This window comes from Chrysochloris asiatica, unplaced genomic scaffold, assembly GCF_000296735.1.
Source record: "Chrysochloris asiatica unplaced genomic scaffold, ChrAsi1.0 scaffold00445, whole genome shotgun sequence".
NCBI lineage: Eukaryota > Metazoa > Chordata > Mammalia > Afrosoricida > Chrysochloridae > Chrysochloris > Chrysochloris asiatica.
Genome location: NW_006408963.1, coordinates 1119162 through 1140267, shown reverse-complemented (window position 1 = coordinate 1140267; position 21106 = coordinate 1119162). Strand labels below are relative to the sequence as shown.

At 44.5% G+C, this 21106-nt stretch overlaps 1 protein-coding gene across 1 annotated transcript in view; it reads right to left on the bottom strand.

Annotated features, from left to right (window-relative positions):
• TKTL1 (transketolase-like 1) overlaps positions 1-21106 on the bottom strand; it is a 32099-nt gene that overhangs the window by 10067 nt on the left and 926 nt on the right. The window contains exons 2-6 of the mRNA XM_006877232.1: positions 20676-20793; positions 15770-15867; positions 14448-14639; positions 14239-14366; positions 11991-12184 (exon numbers count right to left, since the gene is read on the bottom strand). Coding sequence (XP_006877294.1) covers positions 11991-12184; positions 14239-14366; positions 14448-14639; positions 15770-15867; positions 20676-20793 — 730 coding nt within the window. The remainder of the gene's footprint in view (positions 1-11990; positions 12185-14238; positions 14367-14447; positions 14640-15769; positions 15868-20675; positions 20794-21106) is intronic.

Genomic DNA, 21106 nt, shown 5'->3' with positions numbered 1-21106 from the left:
TAGCCCCTCTCGGAAGAGACCATGCAGGCAAGGCGGCAACGGGATGACATGCACAACATTCTGACAGAAAAAGATTGCCAACCACAAATCAATTACAAAGCAAAGAGAAGGATTAAGGTGGACACAGAACTTCCACCACACGGCAGTGATCACCGTCAGTTTACTATGGTGCTGCTGCTGCTTTCTTTATTCCACATCAGTTTCTTTGTTGGCACGTTGTCTTTCCATTTTTGTTGTGTTAATGTCTACTAAATCTTTCTGATTTTCCTTTTTTAAAAATTTTGATGTGCAGATCTATTACTTTTGAGGTTACCCTGTAATTTATTATTTTTTTCCTGCTTAACACATTGTTTTATCTTGAAATCGATTTGACTTCCTAACCATTTGGAAATTCTGTGTCCACATTATGTCTTCTCTTTGCTTTATACACTAATAATCTCTTTAGATTATACACTAATAATCTCTGGCTCCGTAGTTTCACCCCCTAGCATTTTTTTCTAAAGTTGGTCTGGCCATTAAAAATTTCTTTAATTTCTGTTTATCAGGAAATGTCCTAATTTCACTGTCGTATTTGAGGGACAACTTCACTGGGAATACGATTCTTGGCAAGCAGTTTTTTCTTTCACAGATTTGTATGTCATTCCATTGCCTTCCTAACCTGAAAAATCAGAGCTGAGTCTTATTGGTTCTGCTTTTCAGGTAACTTTTCATTTTCCTCCAGCTCATCTCAGAATTCTTTCCCTGTCTTTGATTTTGAAAAGTTTCAATATGATGCCTTGGTGATTTTGTTTGGGGATCTATCCTGTTTAGGATCTGTTCAGCTTCCTGCATGCTTATCTTCTCAACTTTTATGATGTTAGGGAAGCTTTCTTCCAACAACTCTTAAGACAGTTTTCTCTGTGCTTTTTACTGTCTCTTCCTGTTCTGGAATTCCCATCACCTGTGAAGTTATTCCTCTTCATGGTCTCCTACAGAACTAACTCTCAGGCTTTCTTCAGACTTTTTCTGATGATTTTTCTTGCATACTAGTATGGAGATATTTTTTTTTTCTTCAAGCTCACTAACTCGGGCTTCCATTGCTTCGAATTTTCTTTGCCTTTTTAATGTATTGCCTATTTCTGAGATTTTAGTATTAATATTCTGTACTTCTAATTGCAGGTTTTGTATTGTTTCCAAATTTGCATTTATTTCGTCTGTTTGTTCTTGTAGTGTTTTCCTAAATTCTACTAAAAAGTAGTGTTTACCTGAATTCTACTAAAGTTTTGTTCTGTGTTCTCTTTGCCTTCCTTGATATTTCTGTCAATCCATTGACAGTAACTAAATATCATCCTTTCTAATTCTTTTTCTGCGTGTTTTATTGCCTTTTTTTCCCTTCAGAAATGTTTTCTGTCTCTGCATCTTGGTCATTAGTTTGTGCCAATTTCTTGTTTCTTCTTGTGAGCTAAAATTGTCTGTTGTCCTCGGGGCATCATGCATGGAGTTGTGGTATTTGTAATGACAAACGGTGTAGTTGTTGAACCCAGAGGGGAGAAATCTCTGGAGGCTCTTGCAATTTAAGGAGCTCATGAGGTGGTTGTGGAAGAGATGTGACAGTAGAGTTCTTGACCCTAGATGAAGTTCCTGTTGGCTTTAGTGTTTTCTATGTTCAAGGAACTCAATCTAGAAGTAGTTCACGGGGGCCCCCCTTGATGCAGCTGGTTTCAGTGTCTGTTAGGACCACAGGGAAGCTGGGGGCTGGGCGACTGGTTAAATACTAGTCTAAACTCTGCAGGATTTGTACGTCTGAAGCCAAGCCTACCTGAATTCAGACATCAAAGTGGCACAGTCAGCCTCCACCTCACACTGGTGTGCCTCGCAACCACATGGCTCCTGGAGAGCAGGGTTCTGTTGCAAGTGGCTAAGGGTGGGAGCTGGCCATACCTCTGGTCACCAGGGGAGCATGGAGAAAAGACTGTATTACACTTTTCCTGTCTCCTGTGTGAATCTGCTTTGCCAGGCCTCCTTCTGTCGCCAAAGCTGCTCACAAGATACTCAAGCCGTTTACCAGTCTTTCTCTTTTGCTGTCCCTGCTCAGCTTCTCTTCCCAGCAAGCACTCAATGCACTTCTCTACCCTTTCCTCTGAAGTTCAAGGTACCAGAATTAACATCTGTGTCTGCTTTATTTGGTCTCTCATATCTCTTGTTGTAGAGGGCCCGTGTAGTGTGTCTTCCATCTTGCTGGAAGTCCATCAATACACCACTTTTGATGAAGACAGGAAAACCAGAAAGAAACTCAACTAAGACACAAAAAAACTAAACAACCTCAAAGACACACACAGAACACTCAATCTAACAACAGCACAAGATACATTCTTTCCCAGTGCACATGGAGCATTCTCCAAACTGCACCATATGCTAGACCACAAAGCAAACCTCAATAAATAATAATAATAATAAAACATAAAAAACATCTTCTCAGAGAATAACACTATACAATAAGAAATCAACAATAAGAAGACTATGGAGAAAAAATTCAATTACATGAAAACTGAATAATAACACCCTGCTTAAAACCAGGGTAACATAAGAAACCAAAACAAACAAACAAACAAAAAAAACACAAAACTCCTTCAATCAAACAAAAATGAAAACACAAAATGTTAAAATCTTTGGGACTCCAGCAGTGCTGTTGTTATTAGATATGATCAAGTCGGTTCCGACTCAGAGCGGCCCTATGCACATCAGAACGAAACCCTGCCCAATCCTGTGCCATCCTCACACTCGTTACACTTGAGCCCACTGCTGCTGCCCCTGTGTCAGTCCATCTCACTGATCCTCCACTTTGCCCCTTCTCCAAGGAATGGTCCCTCCTGACAATATATCTATAGTATGAAAGACAAAGTCTCTCCCCATCCAGGCTTCTGAGGAGCATTCTAGTTGTGCTTCTTCCAACACAGATTTCTTTGTTCTTTTTAACAGTCTTCTAAATATTTTTAATATTAAAAACATTAATATTAAATATTGTTCTTTTTTAGTAGTCTCTTCCAACACAACTCAAATGCATTGATTCTTCTGTGGTCTTTATTCACTGTGCAACTTTCACATGCATATGAGGCTACTGAAAATACCCTGGCTTGGGTCAGGTGCACCTTAGTCCTCAAACTGACATCATTGCTCTTCAACGCTTTAAAGAGGTCTTGTGCAGCAGATTTGCCTAATGCAATACATCATTTGATTCCATGAGTGCTGATGGTTCATCTGAGAAAAATGAAGTCTTCGACAACTTCATTCTTTTCTCCATTTATCATGATGTTATTTTTATTCGTCCAGTGGTGAGGATTTTTGTTTTCTTTACATTGAGGTGCAAGCCATATCGAAGACTGTGGTCTTTGATCTTTGTCATTAAGTATATTAAATCCTCTAAACTTTGAGCAAGCAAGGTTGAGTCATCTGCATATTGCAGGTTGTTAATGAATCTTTCTCCAAACCTGATGCCATGTACTTCTGCGTTTAATCCAGCTTCTCGGATTATCTTCTCAGCATGCAGATGGAGTAAGTAAGGTGAAAGCATACAACCCTGGCACACACCTTTCCTGATTCTAAACCATTCCGTGTTCCATGTTTTGTTCGAACAACTACCTTTTGGTCTATGTATAGGTTTCTTATTAGCATAATTATGGGTTCCAGAATGTTCATTCTCCATAATGTTGTCCATAGCTTGTCATGATCCACATGAAGGGCACACAGGACAATTGATAGCAATAAACGCATACATTCAAAAAGAAGAAAACCCCCGAATCAATGCTTTAGCCCAACATCTCCAACAATTAGAAAAAAAGAAGCAAAGCAAGCTACTGCCAACAGACAAAAATACTAAGGGATACAGCAGAAATAAATGAAATAGAAAAAATCAACAAAACAAGATGATTTCTTGAATGGGTTAATAAAATTGACAAACCATGGACAATTCTAACAAAAGATGTAAATAATACAAATAAGAAATTACATAGGTGATGTCACAACAGAACCAATGGAAATAAAAAGGATAACAGACTACTATGAAAAATTATACTCCAACAAGTTTGAAAATCTGTAACAAACGGACAAATTCTCAGAAACACATGTCCTACCTAAGTGAACACAGACTTAGATAGAAGACTTGAACATAACTATAACAAATGAAGAACTTGAACAGGTTATTAAAAGACGTCCAATTACAAAAAGTCCGGACCCAGATGGCTTTACTGTTGAATTCTGTCAACCATTCAGAGAGGAGCTGACACCAATTCTATTCAGAAGCAAATCCATCTACCTACAGTCAGCTGATCTTTGACAAAGGGCCAAAATAAAATTGGGGAAGAGAAGTCTCTTCAACAAATGGTATTGGCAAAACTGGACATCCATTTGCAGAAGAATGAAACAAGATCCATATCCCACACCATACACAAAAACAGGAGTCCTAGTTTGGCATTGTGGGTTATGCGCTGGACTGCAGAAGTCGTTTGAACCACAAGGTCAGTGGTTCCAGCTCACCAGCTGCTCCTCAGAAGCCCTATACAGGGTTGCTATGGGTCAGAACTGACTTGACGACACTTAACAACAACAACTTTATAAAAACAAAGTCAACATGGATTTAAGACTAAATGTAAAACCTAGAACTATAAAGATCATCAATGAAAAGGTAGTTACAAAACTTGGGAGCTCTGATACATGGCATCAATACACTACCAAACACACACAAACAGCAGAACATAAAACAGCTGCCTGGGACTTCCTAAAAATTAGACACTTATGTGCATCAAAAGATTTTGCAAAGGGTAAAAAGAGAGCCTACAAACTTGGAATGACTTGTTAGCAATGATTTATCAGACCAGGGACTAACCTAAAATTTATAGAACACTTCAACACCTCAAAAAGTTAAAAAACAGAGGACATGAACAAACACGTCACTAAAGACATTCAGGCAGCCAACAAACATATAAAGAAATGCTTGTAATCATTAGCCATTGTTGTTGTTGCTAAGGGCCGCTGAGTCATTTCCAACTCATCACAACCCTGTATAGGTTTCTCAGGAGCGGCTAGTGGGTTTGAACTGCTGACCTTTTGATTAGCAGTCCAGTGCTTATCCTACAGCACCACACCAGGACTCCATTAGCAACTGTTGTTAAGTGCCGTCAAGTCGATTTCAACTCAAAGCGACCCTGTACAGGGTTTTCTGAGGAGCAGTTGGTGGGTTTGAACCACCGACCTTATAGTTCACAGTCCATCATTTAGAGTGTAGTGTGATTGTTGTTAAGTGTCACCGAGTTGGTTCCAACTCACAGTGACCCTGTATAGGGTTTCCAAGGAGCTTCTGGTAAGTTTCAACCATTCACCTTACAGTTTAAAATGACCTTGCTATCCAGTGCTTATCCTACATCACCTACACCAGGATGAGAGAGATGCAAATCAAAACAATAATGAGATGTCATCTGATCCCAGAACTGATAACAAAGTCCAGAAAACAGCAAATGCTGGTGAGGGTGTGGAGATCCTGGGACCCTCCTACACTGCTGATGGGGCTGTAATGGTGTAAAATGTGCAAAATGGTATGGTGCTTTCTCAAAAAGTACGAATTAGGAATACCGTGTGACCCACCCACCCACCCCATTACTTGGTATAGATCCTCAAGAAACAAGAGCCATGACATGGCTAGATCTAGGAACATCCATGTTCCACGCAGCCTACAAGCCCAACAACAGAATAATGGAGCCTGCACACACTGAAATACTATGCCATGTTAAAATGATCAATCAGTGAAACACATTCTAACATGGATGAACCTGGAAGACACTAAGCCAAGTTAAATTGCTCATTCACAGAAGGGCAAATATTGTATGAGACTGCTGCTGTAAAAAGTTAAAGAAAAGGTATCCTTAATAAAAAAACAAAACAAAACCATTTTGTACTCAAAGAAGAAATCCAAGATGACTGAAGGCACTGGCAAAGAACAAGGCTCCGGAAACAGATGGCATACAAATTGAAATCTTTCAACAAACTGATGCAGCACTGGAGGCACTCACTCAACTATGCCAAAAAACTTGGAAGACAGCAGCAGCTACCTGGCCAACCAATTGGAAGAAATCCACATTTGCTTCCATTCCAAAGAGAGGTGGAAATCATCAGACTATAAGACAACATCATTAGTATCACATGCAAGCAAAATTTTGCTGAAGATAATTTAGAAACAGATGCAAGTCAGATTCAGATGAGGACGTAAAATGATGGATACTATTACTCAAGTCAGATAGATCTTGGCTAATAGCAGTGAATACCAGAAAGATATGTTTACCTGTGTTTATTGACTACGCAAAGGCTTCTGGCTGTGTGAATCATGACAAGATATGGGTAAGACTGTGGAGAATGAGCATTCCAGAATACTTGACTGTGCTCATGAGGAACCTGTGCATAGACCAAGAGGCAGTCATTCAAATAGAAAAAGGGGTGCTGAATAGTTTAGAATTGAGGAAAAGTGTAGGTTAGGGTTGTATCCTTTCACCATACTTATTCAATCAATATGCTGAGCAAATCATCAGAGAAGGTGGATTATAGGAAGAATATGACTTTAGGATTAGAGGAAAACGCATTAACAGCTTGTGACATGCAAGTGACACAACTCTACTTGCTGAAAGTGAAGACGAAATAACATCAGTGATAAATCAAGAAAAAACTGAAGTTGTCAAAGACTTCATTTTGCTTGGATCCACAATCAACTCTCACAGAAATGACAGACAAGACATACTGCATTAGACAAATCTTTAAAGTGTTAAAAGTAAAGATGTCAGTTGGAGGACTAAGGTGTACCTGACCCAAATCATGGTATTTTCAGTAGCCTCCTATGCATGTGTAAGTTAAGACAGTGACTAAGGAAGACTGTAGAAGAATTGATGCATTTGAATTACGATGCTGAAGAACACTGTAAGCACCATGGACTGCCTGCCAGAAGAATACACAGGTATGTGTAGGAGGAACTGAAAGTCAGCATGCCCCTTGGAGGAAAGGATGCCAGACTTCCTCTCTCATTCTAAGATATATTACCAGGAGGGACCAGTCCTTGGAGAAGGGTATCATACTTGGCAGAGTGGAGGGTCAGTGAAAAAGAGGAAGAGCCCCAACGAGATGGACTGGCAGAGTGGTGGTAGCAATGGGCTCAAGCGTAAGAATTGTGAGGACGGCACAGGACTGGGCAGTGTTTTCGTCTGTTGTGCGTAAGGTTGCTAGGAGTCAGAACAGACTCAACCACATCTAACAAATGTTACAAGCATCCTAATATAGACCCTAATTTAATTTGGACTTCTGGTGTGGCGTTGCCAGTTATTGCCGTAAACTGCAACATTGGTTTGGGCCGTTAAGGCCGGCAGTTCCAACTCACCAGCTGCTCCTTGGAAACCCTGTACAGGGTTGCTATGAGTCGGATCTCTACTCGATGGCACTTAGAAACAACATATTTAATTTATTTTCAGTTACTTACAAGGGAGCTTCAAAAGCCTCATGGAAATTTTCCATTTTACCAAGAACTTTTTGAAGTCCCCTTAATTTAAGAAAGGAATTGATCTCTATATATTAGCTGTGCTCTAAGTTATCTTACTGGACTCTCTTCTTATTTCTAATAATTTCTAGTTGAATCTCCTGGGTTTTCCAGATATATAAAATTATACCATCTGCAAATAACAGGCTTGCCTTCTCCCTGTCAATATGGACTCTTTTATTTATTTTCTCTTACTTAAGCACATTGGCTAGCATCTCCAGAGCAGGGGCGAACACCTTTGCCAGATAATCTGAATGCCTTTACCATTAGGTACGAAGATGGTTCAAGGTTTAAGAGATCTAAACCCACATAGACAATGGAAATCAAGTATTTCACTAGTTTTCTTTTACTAACATACATAGTTTATAATAAACTAAGCCCAGACCAGGGTGCATGTTGGATTTTTTGAGCTGCTTTTGTTTAGCATCTGTTGACAGAGCCATGGTTTCCCCTCCCACTGACCTAATGGGGAATCATATGCACACGTGTCCTCATGGTGATGCATCTTCTGCGTTACTAACGTGAACCTCACTGAGTCAGCTGCATACTTCTCTGAATGTACAAATGAATCTGAGATTGGCTAATGTTTTATTTATAATTTTTACCATTATTATTCCTAAGTGAGGTTGTTCTGCAGCTTTTTTCTTTGTCACGTTCTGGCATCAGAGTGGAATTGCGAGGCTTTGGCCTTTGTCCATATTTGGAAATGTTTGAAACAGTTTAGGAATTACCAGTTCCTTGAAGGTTAAAAATAAGTCACTCTTGTAATCTGGGGAGTCTGGCACATTGGAGATACAACTGTCTGAGAGTTTTCTCACTTATTTCTTTCACTACTGATCTACTTTATCTTTCTGCATTGATTTTAATATTTTACTTGAAACTAAAAATTGGTCACTTCTTTGACAGGTTTCCATATCAATTATCCTAGAGTTGTGCTGAGTTTTCTCTTGTGATTCTTTGAATGTCCTTCTCCCTCTGTGGTTATGTCCTCCTTCTAAGGGCTAATTTGATACATTGATGTTTTCTAACTACTGACCTAGGCTAGCTAGTACCACAGAGAACACTAGCTCTTACATAATTTTGTATTAATGCAGCTGTTTGGTTTTCAGTTGATTTTTGATGAACTGGCCTGTTTCCTTAAGGTGCTAATGTTTTCCTGTTCATAAAACACATAATATTTTAATAAATATCAGTTAAAATTCCTTATAACTTCATCTTCCATAGACAAACACAGCAATTCGGTACAATTTCTCAAAATACACTGTTCTGAGTTTCCAGTAATATGGAAGACTAGACAGATACACTACACAGACCCTCTACAACAAAGATACGAGACCGAATGAAACAAACATGGATGAAAATCCTGGAAGCCTGAACTTCAGAATAAAGGTTAGGGAAGTGGATTGAGTGCATGTTGGGAGAAGCTTAGCAGGGATGGCAAAGAGGGATAACTGGCTGGTGAATAGCCAGCCAGCCACGGCACAATCATCTTGAACCTTTATGAGCTGCTCTGGCAACAGAAGGTGGCCTGGAGAACAAAGTCACACAAGCAACTGAAAAGGTGTGATGCCCTCTTTTTCCCCATGCTGCCCTGGTGACCCAAAGTGTGGTCAGTTTCCACCTTCAACTAATCCCAATGCAGACCCTGTTCTCAGTGAGTTCGGGAATCCTGCCAGTGTGATGCGGAGCCGGATGCTCTGATTTGGTGTGCCATGTTGGTGTCTGGATCCAGGTAGGCCTGACTCAGGACCTACAGAACTCTCAGAACCACCAAACCAGCATTTAATCAGTCACCCTGTCTCTAGCTGCCTTGTGGTCCTCTCACAGACACCGAAAGCAGCTCCATCAAGAACCAAGTGCCCTGAACATCGATCACGCTGAGGCCAATAGGAACTGCACTCTCACACCCCTCCTACATCTACCTGGTGAGCTTCCTGGCTTGCAGGAGCCCCCCCAGAGTTTTCTCCACTTTAGCTCCAACAGCTGTACTTTTTGGGGGTGGGGGAGTGGGGGAGTGGGGGGTTGCTTATCTCCTTTTGCTGCTTCATTTTTTTTTACTATTTTTTTTCCTCCTTCCTCTTTTCATTCTCTTTAATTTTCTTCCTAAGCTCTGCTTTTGTCTTTCCTTTTCCTGTTTCTCATTTCCCCTCTTCTTTTATCCCCTTTTGATCTTTCTTTACTCTCAACTCTTTCATCTCTCCTCTCACCAGTTTTTAAAATTTACTTTTATTTCCTCTTCTGAAGCTCCATTTTCCTGTCCCCCTCCCCCCCCTCTGTTTTTTAGCTATTCTTAAAGGTTTTTAAAAATTTCTTCCTTTTGTTTTCTCTCTCCCTTATGGTTCTCTTCTATGGCTCTAATTCTCTGTCCCTCTTTTGTCTTCAGAGTTGTTACAGTCCTTCTTTCTGGTTACTGCCTGTTTTTATTTCTTTTCTATCTTTATTATTTTATCTTTTAATTGTTGGTTCCTTGTTTATTTGTTTTGTGTGTGTGTGTAGGATGTTTCTCTTTTCCACCCAACGGGAGACAGCAACCATGCCCATCCACAGCTATATCCTCTGAAGCTCCACCCACCGGGCAAGAGCCAATGCCAGCTCCTATGCCACCTGATCAATGATAGATGATAGTTAACACCAGCCAAACCCACCCTAAACTGAGTTGCATGAACAGTGAATGAGAACAGTGCACACACATCCATTCTCTAACTACTCCCACAGGAGACTGTTGGTGAGAGTGTAAGAGCACATCAGCATACAATCATCAATTAAATACAAATACAACAACCCATAATGCCCTGAAGACAACAATTTTAGTTCACATAAAGAAACATGAGAGAATGGCTCAAACAAATGACCAAGATGCAGAGCCAGAAAATGTTCCTGAGGAAGAAAAGGTAATGGCTAACTGAAAAAGAAGTAAAAAGTGATATTTAGGTACTATCTTAAGAACTGACATAAAGATTGAGGAAAGCAAGAATAACAAGAACAAACAGAACAAATAAATGCAAATTTTGAAACAAATCAAAATACAGATGATTAGTACTCAGATTTAAAGAAAAAGGGAAAAGGAGTAGATCTGAAGTAAAGGAAGCCCAAAATAGTGAGCTTGAAGATAAATCTCTCAATACTAAGATACTACAAGAACAATCAGAAAAAAAAAATAAATGAAGAAAACGCAAAGAAAGTCTAACATTTATATGGGATACCATGAAGAGAAATAACCTAAATTTGATCGGAATTCTAGAACAGGCAGAGAAAATAAAAAGCACAGAGAAAATTGTCCCAGTGTTGTTGGAAGAAAGCTTTCTTTAAGACACAAGAAGCTGAACAAACTTCAAACAAAAGAAAATCACCAAGACTCATCATACTCAAACTTTCCAAATAGAAAGGCATAGAAAGACTCCTGAGAGCAGCTCAGGAAAAATGAAGTTATCTACAAAGGAGAACCAATGAGACTAAGCTCTGGACTTATACTCATGGCTTTAGTGGCTCAAAATACCACTGAGAGGGAAGGAGTCTTCATCCTGTCCTGTCTGTATACTTAAGACACTGGCTACCTAAAATAGGAGCGCTATGAAGGCACGAAGTGAAAAATAAGGCACGAAGTGACTGGCTTACAAGTTTTCAAGAGGGAGTTTAGTTTCAGAGTGTGTGGGGGAAGGTAGAATCCCCATTGAATAGTTTTCATCTTGTCTAGATGGGTCTGGTAAAAGGAGATGGGGATAAGATTGTTACGATTCAATAGTGAATAATTGTTATCATGACTAATTGCAGTTGTCACAACTGTAAAGATAGAAGTTTTATTTAACAAAAACGGTGGAGTAGTTAGTCTTACAGTCCAGGAACAGAGGACCCTAGGACCAACAAGGGTCAACAGCATGAGCAGAATGTGGGATCCTATTCGAGAAGCAGCACCACCAGAGATGGAGGCAGAGAGGAGGGCATGGAGAGACAGAGCAGCTGAAGACTCTAGACTCATGGAAAGAGAAAGACTATGTCAGAAGGCAGCCTATACACATGGAAATGAAAAATGAGACTTTCTATTCAGGGGTTCAGGTCTGACTTGTTTCCTTTTTTCAGAACTTAGTTGGGGTACACTGGTCTGCTTCCTGATGTTGTCCAGGCAGTGAGCTGACCAGTGAGAATGTCTGTAGCACACACTCGATTGTAAGTCTTCAGCTTAAGTTAGGAAGCATGCAAAGTGACAATGTTTGCATTGTCCAAATCTGTTTCAAATTGCCTGTAAGCACATTCAAATGTCAACAGCTGTGAAAGCAAAGTGAAGTTAGAGAAAGTCAAAAACCTTCACTGCCACACCATTTAATTCTTTTTTTCATTTGTGGAGATCAGAACAAATACAGAATACTGTGTTAAGTTTAGGAAGAAAATCAGAGAAGAAAGCAGCTGATGGCCAGGATTGATCCAGTTACCTATCTTTTTGGCCTACCTTGTCTCCGACTCTGTAGTTAGGTGGTACAGTCAGTTTTACCTCCATGATGTTGATGAGAGGCGAGTCTTCCACAGGGGGCTTTGGCACGAGCTCACTGTTGGTCTCTATCTGGCTCTCAATCAGTTTAATAATTGCATCGACTCGCTCTTTTGGCATTGGCTTTCCATGCCAATTTTCAGCACCCTCAACAGCTGCCAAATGAGAAGCAGGCATTCATTCAACAGCTAGGTCACTGGAAGATAGCCTAGGACTCAAAGGAGCAAATCCCCCACTACCCCAAAGCAGGATTGGGACCCTAGTGCTGTCAGAGAACACAGGCTGGTGACTGAGGGAGAGGGAAGGAAGCTGAGGTGGAGAAAGAGTCCGAGGCTGACCGGGCAGGGTCTGGTGGGTCTGAGAAAGGGTTCAGGTGTTATTCAAAGCAAGATGGGAAACCTTGAGGGGTTCTGATGGGGAGTGACTGCTATGTCAGGTAGGGGACAGGAGTCTAGTGAGGCTCCAGGTGGTGGACATATAGAGGAGCAAGAACAATGTGTGGAGGGGGGGGGGAGTAGGAAAGGGAGAGGGTAGAGGCAGGAATGATACCCAGGTTTATGCCCACAGCAAGTTGGGAGAGTTGGCATTTACTGAACTGGGCATACTGGAGTAAGGACTTATTAGAGGGGTCTTCTGGAGACTCAGGTCCTACCCTGGCGACTCAAAGTCAGAGCTGGGAGGCATTCAAGTAGTGGTGTCCGGTACATGCACCTGCCCCCCTAAGGGGTTGGGGATCTACAGCTGGGAAATCAATCCCATCATCTGGGGTGAAGAATGTAGCATCCTTTGCTCACTGAAGTATGTGGGCCAGTGGGTCTCCAGATGACTCCCACCCACATCTGCATGAGCTGCAATTCCAGTGTGTGTTTTCTCAGTTCAGAGTTATTTGGCAAAACTATAATCGATGTATGCATTTCTGAATTGTGTACTTATTTTAGAAGTAATTTTCAAGCACAGTACCGATGGTGTTACAAAATAAATTATTTTCCGAATTGCGACTATTATACATACTTGTGTTACCAATGTAGCATGTGACGCTGAATCATCAGAGACTTTCAAGCATAAAAAGTCAACTGCATCGGGGTAATGTTGGGAGTGTATTCTCTCAGATGGTCTGGGCACAGTAAATGTGCCAGTGTGCATACCACACTTTAGGGCCTGTGCATCCACTTCTCGGAGGCCTGATGTTACACTGAGGGTTAACGCACTGGACTGCAAAATTGATTTGAACTGTAAGATTGGCGGTTCAAGCTCGCTAGCTGCTCCTCGGAAACCCTATACAGGGTAACTATGGCCCAGAAGGGACTCAAAGGCACTTAACAACAACAATCCACAGAGCAGCACAGTTGGGCATTGGCCTCCCCGTTTGCACCCTACGCTTTCTGACTTTGAATGACTACCCTTCTAGCGACTCCTATGTGAAGGTCAGAAAGCACTGTTCTCACCTGCCCTGGGTGTGGGCATCTGCTCCCAGCCAAACAAGATACTATCCAGACAGAGCAAGAGCTCAGCTCCTTCAGACCTATGGTCAACATCGCTTTATTTCTGTCCTAATTCTGTGCAAAGACTTCGGCTGCAAGGAGCTAAATACTTCCAACAAAGTGCCAAGGCTGGCCGTGCTCTTAAATAACGTTATAACTAGACAACCATCATTCACATAGTTTTAGGGTCCAACTAAAGCCTGTGGAGTCTGTAAATTGCTGTCTCTGAAGCCACAAACAGGCACATGTACAGACTGACACACCTGAGGACTCCATTCGGCTCTTCCGTAGGCACTTCACACACTCAACCCATCTGAAAGGAACTTGACTTACTGCAGAAACCTGTGTGCCCACTCCATTTCTAAAATCAACATCTATCTGATCAGGCAATTGTCTCGCTTCAAGTCTTTATAAAAAGCCCCATCCCACAGTTTCCCTATCCCAGAGAAGTGGTCCCTGACTGCAAAGACTGTTCTGTTCTGCCCAGGGAGATGTATGGATGTGTATGTGTGTATATATGTGTACATGTGTGTGTAACATCATGGACTCCCAGGCCCTATTTGCTCCACTGGACTGAGTGTGAAGGGGTAGGGATCAGCCTACTGCACTGGATGCATGCAGTTAGTGAAGCAAGTAAACAATGTGCCTGGTTGGTCTGTGAGGCCTCCTGCCTCTTTGTGCAGACAGATCTTTGTCAAGATCCAAGCCAGAGAGAACCCTTTACTTACTCGGAATCCCTCGGCTCTTGAAGGTCCTGGCCACCACAGCTGTGGGCTTGTTCTTCACTTGAGTTGCTAGCTCAAATGCCTGGCACAGCGCCTCCACGTTATGACCATCCACCATAAAAGTATTCCACCTGTCGACAGGTGGAGGGGCTGGGTTATGAGAGATGAAAGGAGCGAGACAGGAAAAAGAGAGTAACAGGAGAGAAGCTCACCCAAAGGCCTCGCAGCGCTTCTGGTAGATGGTTATGCATTGCTCGAGGGGCAGGGCGCTGCTTGGCCCCAAGCGGTTCACGTCGAAGATGGCCACAAGGTTGTCCAGGTTGTAGTGGGAAGCAAAGGCCAAGGCCTCCCAGACAGAGCCTTCTGAGCACTCGCTGTCTCCCAGCAGGCAGTACACCCGGTAGCTGGAGCAAGCCAAGAGACAATGAGGACCTGGCTCGAGGCTCGCATAGGTCATCAAGTGCCGAAGAGGCACAGACTGAGGACGCTGCTTCCACAGCAACTCTGTGCAGCCCCACGGCTTTCCAGGCTACGGGGCGCTTCTGGATGGCTCTCTACCATCAGTTGCTGCTTCCAAGTTAAGTGTTAGGGCTAATTTTCAGCTTTGTCTGCCACTTCTCTGGCATCACAACCCAGCAGGGCAATGGGAAGAAAACTCACATACACACCAAAACCAACACTCATACCCGCTCTGTCAGGGCAGCTGACTTCGAGCTCTGAGCTTACCAATTCAGGAGGGGACTTCAAAAAGTTACTAGAAAAATGCTCTCTTTTCAGTCCACTTTCCCAAGAGCTTCTTGAAGCTCCTTGTGCTTACATGAGTAAGAACAATCGAAACTTCTACCTGAGCAGCGTGCGTTCTGTAGGCACTGAAACAGCAAAATGGGCCACTGATGCCCAGAAACCACAACCCAGACTCCACTACAACGCTCTAAGTGACTTAGTCACATGGACCAGGAAACTGCTGGGGCAGGGGCTGACAGGGCAGGGAGGGAGACTTGACCTGAGGCTGGAAAGCCCCTTCCCCCATGCAGGATCCCTGCAGCAGAAGCCAAACATCGAAGTGTCCTACCTGCATCTCTCTGACCCATCACTGGAGGAATCCAGCAGAGCCCACTTGGAGCCCTAGGGGTGGGTTGAGGTTGCAAGCACTAAGGAAACAGGGTCCCAACAAGATACCAGCAAGGTGACCGGAAGTCTGTCCATGGAGCAACTGGACGCCTGGGGGCTGTCCCCAACCCCACAGAGCTAGGTGGCTGCCCCTCCCTTCACCCTGGCCCTGGAGAACACAGGCTTAGAGAAATTGAGCCCAAGACACCTTGGACCAGGACATGCTGGGCACAGTGGAGGGCAAGGGAGCATGCAAGGCTGTAACCTATGTCAACATGCCTAGCCCCTTGGCCCCCTCCCTGTACCCACAACTGCAGTCGCCAGGACACACCTCCAGAAAAACAGATCCTTTCACAAATCAACAGCATTTCCTTGTGTGTCTGGGATGGAGGGGTAGTTAAGTGGTTTTGAGGTGAGCACTTACCTGGCCTTGTCAAAGTACTTGCCAGTATAAGCCATCCCACACGCAGCACCTAGGCCCTGCTCCAGCCAGCCCGATAACACCTCTACGTTCGACAGTCTCTGTGAGAGAAAAGACCAAAGGGCTTTGGGCCCAGCTGTGGGCCTACTCCAAGGGCAGGCCCTCCCCACCTGTGGTAGCACTAACCACAGGCACAACCTGTTCTCCCCACTCATGTGTCCCCAAAGCTGGTCAACATCCCAGGCAGACCATGGAGCAGAGGCCGCAGAGCAGTAGCTCTTGCCCATGCAGCCTGGCGCAAGTGGTGGGAGCTTTGGGGACACAGAGGAAGAGGGAGGCTTCTTTCTGCTCAACAAAACAGCCCAAGCAGAGTGCACCAGCAAAGAAGCGATCCAGCTGTGCACACACCCAGTGTGCAACCTTTTCGGAGAACATGGTTTCTTCACTAGAAACCGGATTTGTAGAACCCAGGGCAACTGAGATTTTACAATGGGGTCGATGCTAAAAATGAACCAGCCCCATCTGGTGTGTGAGCCACTGCAGTACTGGAAAGTGCCCCAGTCCCAAGGCAGCACAGAGCATGGAGATGCCAAGTTGTTCAGCACCTTGCCTGTCATTGCAGTGGCCTCCCAGCTGCCTCCACACGCAGTCTGCTACCCATCCAGCAGACAGAGCCTGCCAAAGACTAAGTCATGTCATCACCTCTCTGCTGACAACTGTCCAAGGTCTGTGCTGCTTTCTCCTTCTGGCCTGATCTCGCTCCCACTGCTTCAGGGCTTCCCTCCCTCCCCTCACCCCTGCTGGCCCTTGAACACATCAGGCCATGCCTGCCGCTGGGCCTTTGCACTTGTCCTTTGGCCCTGGAACCACACAAGGCTTGCTCTCTTACCTCTTCAATTCTCTGTGCAAATGTCAGCATGGAAATCTTCCTAGAGCATTCTTTCTCAACTAGTGCCCCTGTTGCTCCACTTTATTCTGCTGTAGAATGCTTAGCCCCATCTGACATGCTACCTGTTCACATGATTGTCCCTGGTCTGCCCGCCGCATTAAAACGACAGCTCAGTTGAAGTCGAGTCTGGATGTGTTCATCACTACCAGGGTTGGAATAAGGCTCACTAGCCTCAGACCCTTTCTCCTTCTGGTTTCCTCCCCTCTACTCCTCCTGGGGTCCTGCTGACTGTCCTGGCTGCTTCCCCTGCTCAGCATCCACAAAGCTCCTCGGGAAGCTGCCTTTCTGCCCATCACCCTCTAGCTTAACAGAGTTTTCCCTGCTTCTGACCACTCCTCCTGCTTCACTGGCGGTAACAAGCTTTGTCCTTCCACCCTGCAGCCCCTCTCCCCGGTTGCCTTGTGTACCCACCCACTGAGTCATGGGATGGGGGGAGCCTGGGTTCAGACCAACTTTACTTCCTGCTAGCAGGGAGGCACAGGCCAGGTGCCTCCATTTCTAGATTTCCTTGTATGGGAAAAGTGGAGGCAAGGCCCCTCCCTGAGTGGCAGGCAGTGTGTGGTGGTGAGGGAGCGGTTAGAGTGGTCCACAGACCACTGGCTGAGGTGGGCCCAACAGGTGCGCCCATCCCATTCCAGAACCTGCTGCTTTCAGGATGATGATCCCAATTAAGGGAGGCTTTGCACTAGAATGGAGATTCGTACAAGGTGCTGTTGTTGTTGTTAAGTGCCATCAGGCCGGTTCTCATAGCAACCGTGTATAGGGTTCCTGAGGAGCAGCTGGCTGAACCACCGACCTTGCAGTCCAGTGCATTAACCCACAGTGCCACACCAGGACCCTACGAGGTGCTATAGGTACAGCTCCTCTCACACGGTCTTGTGGAAGAAACAAGCCATCTTGCCTGGATTCCTACACTGTCTCTTCCCATCCAGCACCGAGTAAGCATGGAGAAACAAAGGCCTGCGCCCCAGGCTGCTTGGCTGGAGAAAACACACAGATTACCAAACCCAAACAAAGCACTGCATCAGGAAGGGGATGACAGACTCCCTCCCCCCACCGCAGGAAGCCTCAGTCCCTGTGCCTTCTCATCTCTGGCAATCCTAGATATACGGTGGGAAGGCCCAATTGCTCCAGTGCACCTTTGTTAGCTCACGAGTTGTTGCTTCCACCCAAACTCAACTGTCTGCCTGCCTCGCTGGTCCTACCAGTTACACAGTCATCAAGGGGTCTTTCTATTTCCAACCAGAGTGTAGATTGCCCAGATTTTTTGAACATTTATTTGGAAGAAAGTCCAAATTCACATAAAAGTTGTGAGAACAGTACCCTTAACCTGGATTCACCAACTGCTACTCCCCCCCAAAACCAGACCCATTGCTGTTGAACTGATTCTGACTCCAAAACTGAGCTGGACTGTCCACAGGGGCTCTGAGGTGGGAAATCTTTTTTTTTTTTTTTAAAGTTTTTATTGTGAATTGAATGATAATTTACATGGGAGAACATAAGCTTTACACTCATACTATCGTAGTTCGTGTCATTGCAATGATTACAATCCCCTCCGTGCATCATCATTCAACAGTATTTACTTCTGTTTGCTGTTTGTTTTTGGATGTACACCAAAACACTCAGGAATTTATAAGCATTCAAACCACGCAAGGGCACACCCTGCAAGCCTGGCCCCCAGCTGCCAGCACACAGCCCCTCTCCCTCCTTGAGGTTAGAGTCCCCAGCCGCTCCATCTCTCCATGTCATTATTTCTGCTTCCATCTCTGGCATCGCTGCTTCTTTGGATAGGGCCCCCCACTCCACTCCTACTCTTCTCCCTTGTTGGTCCCAGGGTCCTCCGCTCCTGGACTGCAAGATCAAGCACTCCCCTCTTTACGTTACAAAATGTCTACCTTTACATGCACAACCATCGTAATCAGTCCTGACAATAATTACTCACTATTGAACCACAAGAGTCTTATCCCCATCTCCTTTCACCAGCCCCATCTCAATGGAGATTCTACCTTCCTCCACACCCTCTGAAACTAAACTCCCTCTTGAAAACTTGTAAGCCAGTCACTCCATCCCTTTATTGTTGTTAAGTGCCATCAAGTCGATTCCGACCCACAGCGACCCTGTACAGGGTTTCCAAGGAGCCGCTGGTGAGCCTGAACCACCAACCTTGCAGTTCAAATGACTTTGTAGTCTTGACGCATTAGCCCACAGCACCACACCCCCAATTTAGGTAGCTAAATGTCTAAGTTGCCCATCCTTATCAACCCTATGTACAGAGAGGGTGGGAATGATCCTTACGGTGAAGATTCTTTCCCTGTTTTTTTAAGCTACTACATCCGAAGTATAGGTCAAGTTCATCAAATTGTAGCAGATTACACTTTTTTTTCCCTTCTTTCTTCCTCTAGTCTTCATCCAGCCATTGATTGGTCAAATAGGTACTATCTGCAGGTATGGGCATTCTTGTGCACCTCTCCTCACTTCATATCAGCTGGATGCTTCACTCTCTGCTCTAGCCCTCTGTGGCTATGTCCCTGTCCATGGGCTCAGGAGTCCCCAGGTCTCACTCCAGGTTGACAGGAGTCTATTGAACGTGGTCAGACTCAGCCCACATCTTTATTGCTGCTTTCCCCCTGACTTTTCCTCATCAGTAGACCAATATGGTTGTCAGCAAACTTACATGCCTGCTCATGTTCCCTTTGGGTTTCAGTCTTTAGAAGGGGGTTTGCCCTGAAGGGACTTGATTGCTTGCCTTGATGGCACCCCATCAAACAACTTGCTTGTTCTTGTGGTATTCAACCAGACTGCTGTTACTGTTTTGGATTTTCCGTACTGGTCTTTCTTTCAAATAAGTATCTTCTGTTCCTCTAGCTGCTCCAGGCTGCTCTGCTTGTCCTTTTGAGTGGGAATGTCTGAGGTAGGCAATGTTTATCGAAGCAGGCAGCCATGTCGTTCTCCTGTGGAGTGGCTGGTAGGTTCGAACCCTGTGACACCAGGGCTTCTACCAGCAATACTACAGAACTACACACACACACTACCCCTAACACACTATCATACACACTCACACAATACAAACACACCCACAATACATACACGTGCAGACAACACACAAAGACAAATTTTTTTTGCCCAAAACTTGAGATAATGTTTCAGACAGCCAGACAAGGATTGCAATCATGACCCCTAGATAGTCCAGTCCTCTCCATATTTGAACTTGTCTGTAAATTAGTTCCTGCTGCCCCCACTTCTCTTTCTGTTTGTACAAGATGCTCTCCTGACTGAACTAAAAATGCTTGCTTCAAGACATCATGTACTTTCAGATGGCATCCAACCAGCTGCCTGTTCTTCTTGGATGCACCTTATTTGAGAACATTCCTGAGCCCCAACATCCTGGTGTGGTGCTGCAGGATAAGCCCTGGGTCACAAGGTCAGTTTGAACGGAAAGGTCAGTGGTTCAAACCCACCAGGCACTCCTTAGACACTCTATACCGGGTTGCTATGAGTCAGTACTGACTCAACAGTTACCAACCTCCAACGTCCTAAGGTCCTGGTATTTTATATACTCTTAATAAACAGGTCCCCTGTCAGGGTCAGGTCAAATCTGCTGGGAAAGCAGACTCACAGGGGTGGGATGCCCCTCCCCAGTCCCAGTCAATTTCCCTCGAGCCCAGTGATTTGGGTTTGCTACCCTTGCCCCTCTCTGCTCAGGTGGCACAAAGGGCCCAAGTCACAAGACTCTGCAAAAGTAGGGGCTTTTATGCTAGGTGGGGCCAGGCAGGGCACCAACAATGGGATGAAAGGGCACACACTTTCAGCAGTCCTCACTAGAACACCTTTTATGTGTTTAAACACAAAGAAAGAAAGATAAAGCGAGCCCGTTTGTGGCTTTGTTGCCACACAATGTCTTTTTACAATGAGTTTAAGAAGTCAGCGTCTGAGCAGGCTCTGGCTTCCCCATCAGCTCACCTTGGACAGGATGAAACGGTCGTTGTCCGGGTTCTCTGGTTCTGACTGTTTGTACCTCATAGTGTAGAAGAACAACACAGACATGATCTCAGCAGCGCTGCCGCTGGTTGTGGGATGGCTGAAAGGCAAACAGGGCACAGGTCACTTCTCGAAAGTACATAGTCATCATCCAGAGACGGGGTGCAATCGGCTTCTTGGCATGGGGTCACCTCAGATGGGAAATAGCAGGGTTGTTTCTCCTGGTTCTGGAAGAATCTAGACAAGGGAAAGGGACCCAGGGCTACTGCATTCCAAGTTTGCAGGCACTTTGGACACTTTGAAACCCACTAACTCTGCTTCCCTCTCCCTGTAGAGAGCTAATAGCTTCCAGACCAGCGCCCCTTCCAATGGGCTTCAAGTGGGAGTGGCTATGACGTTTCCCCGCGCTGAGG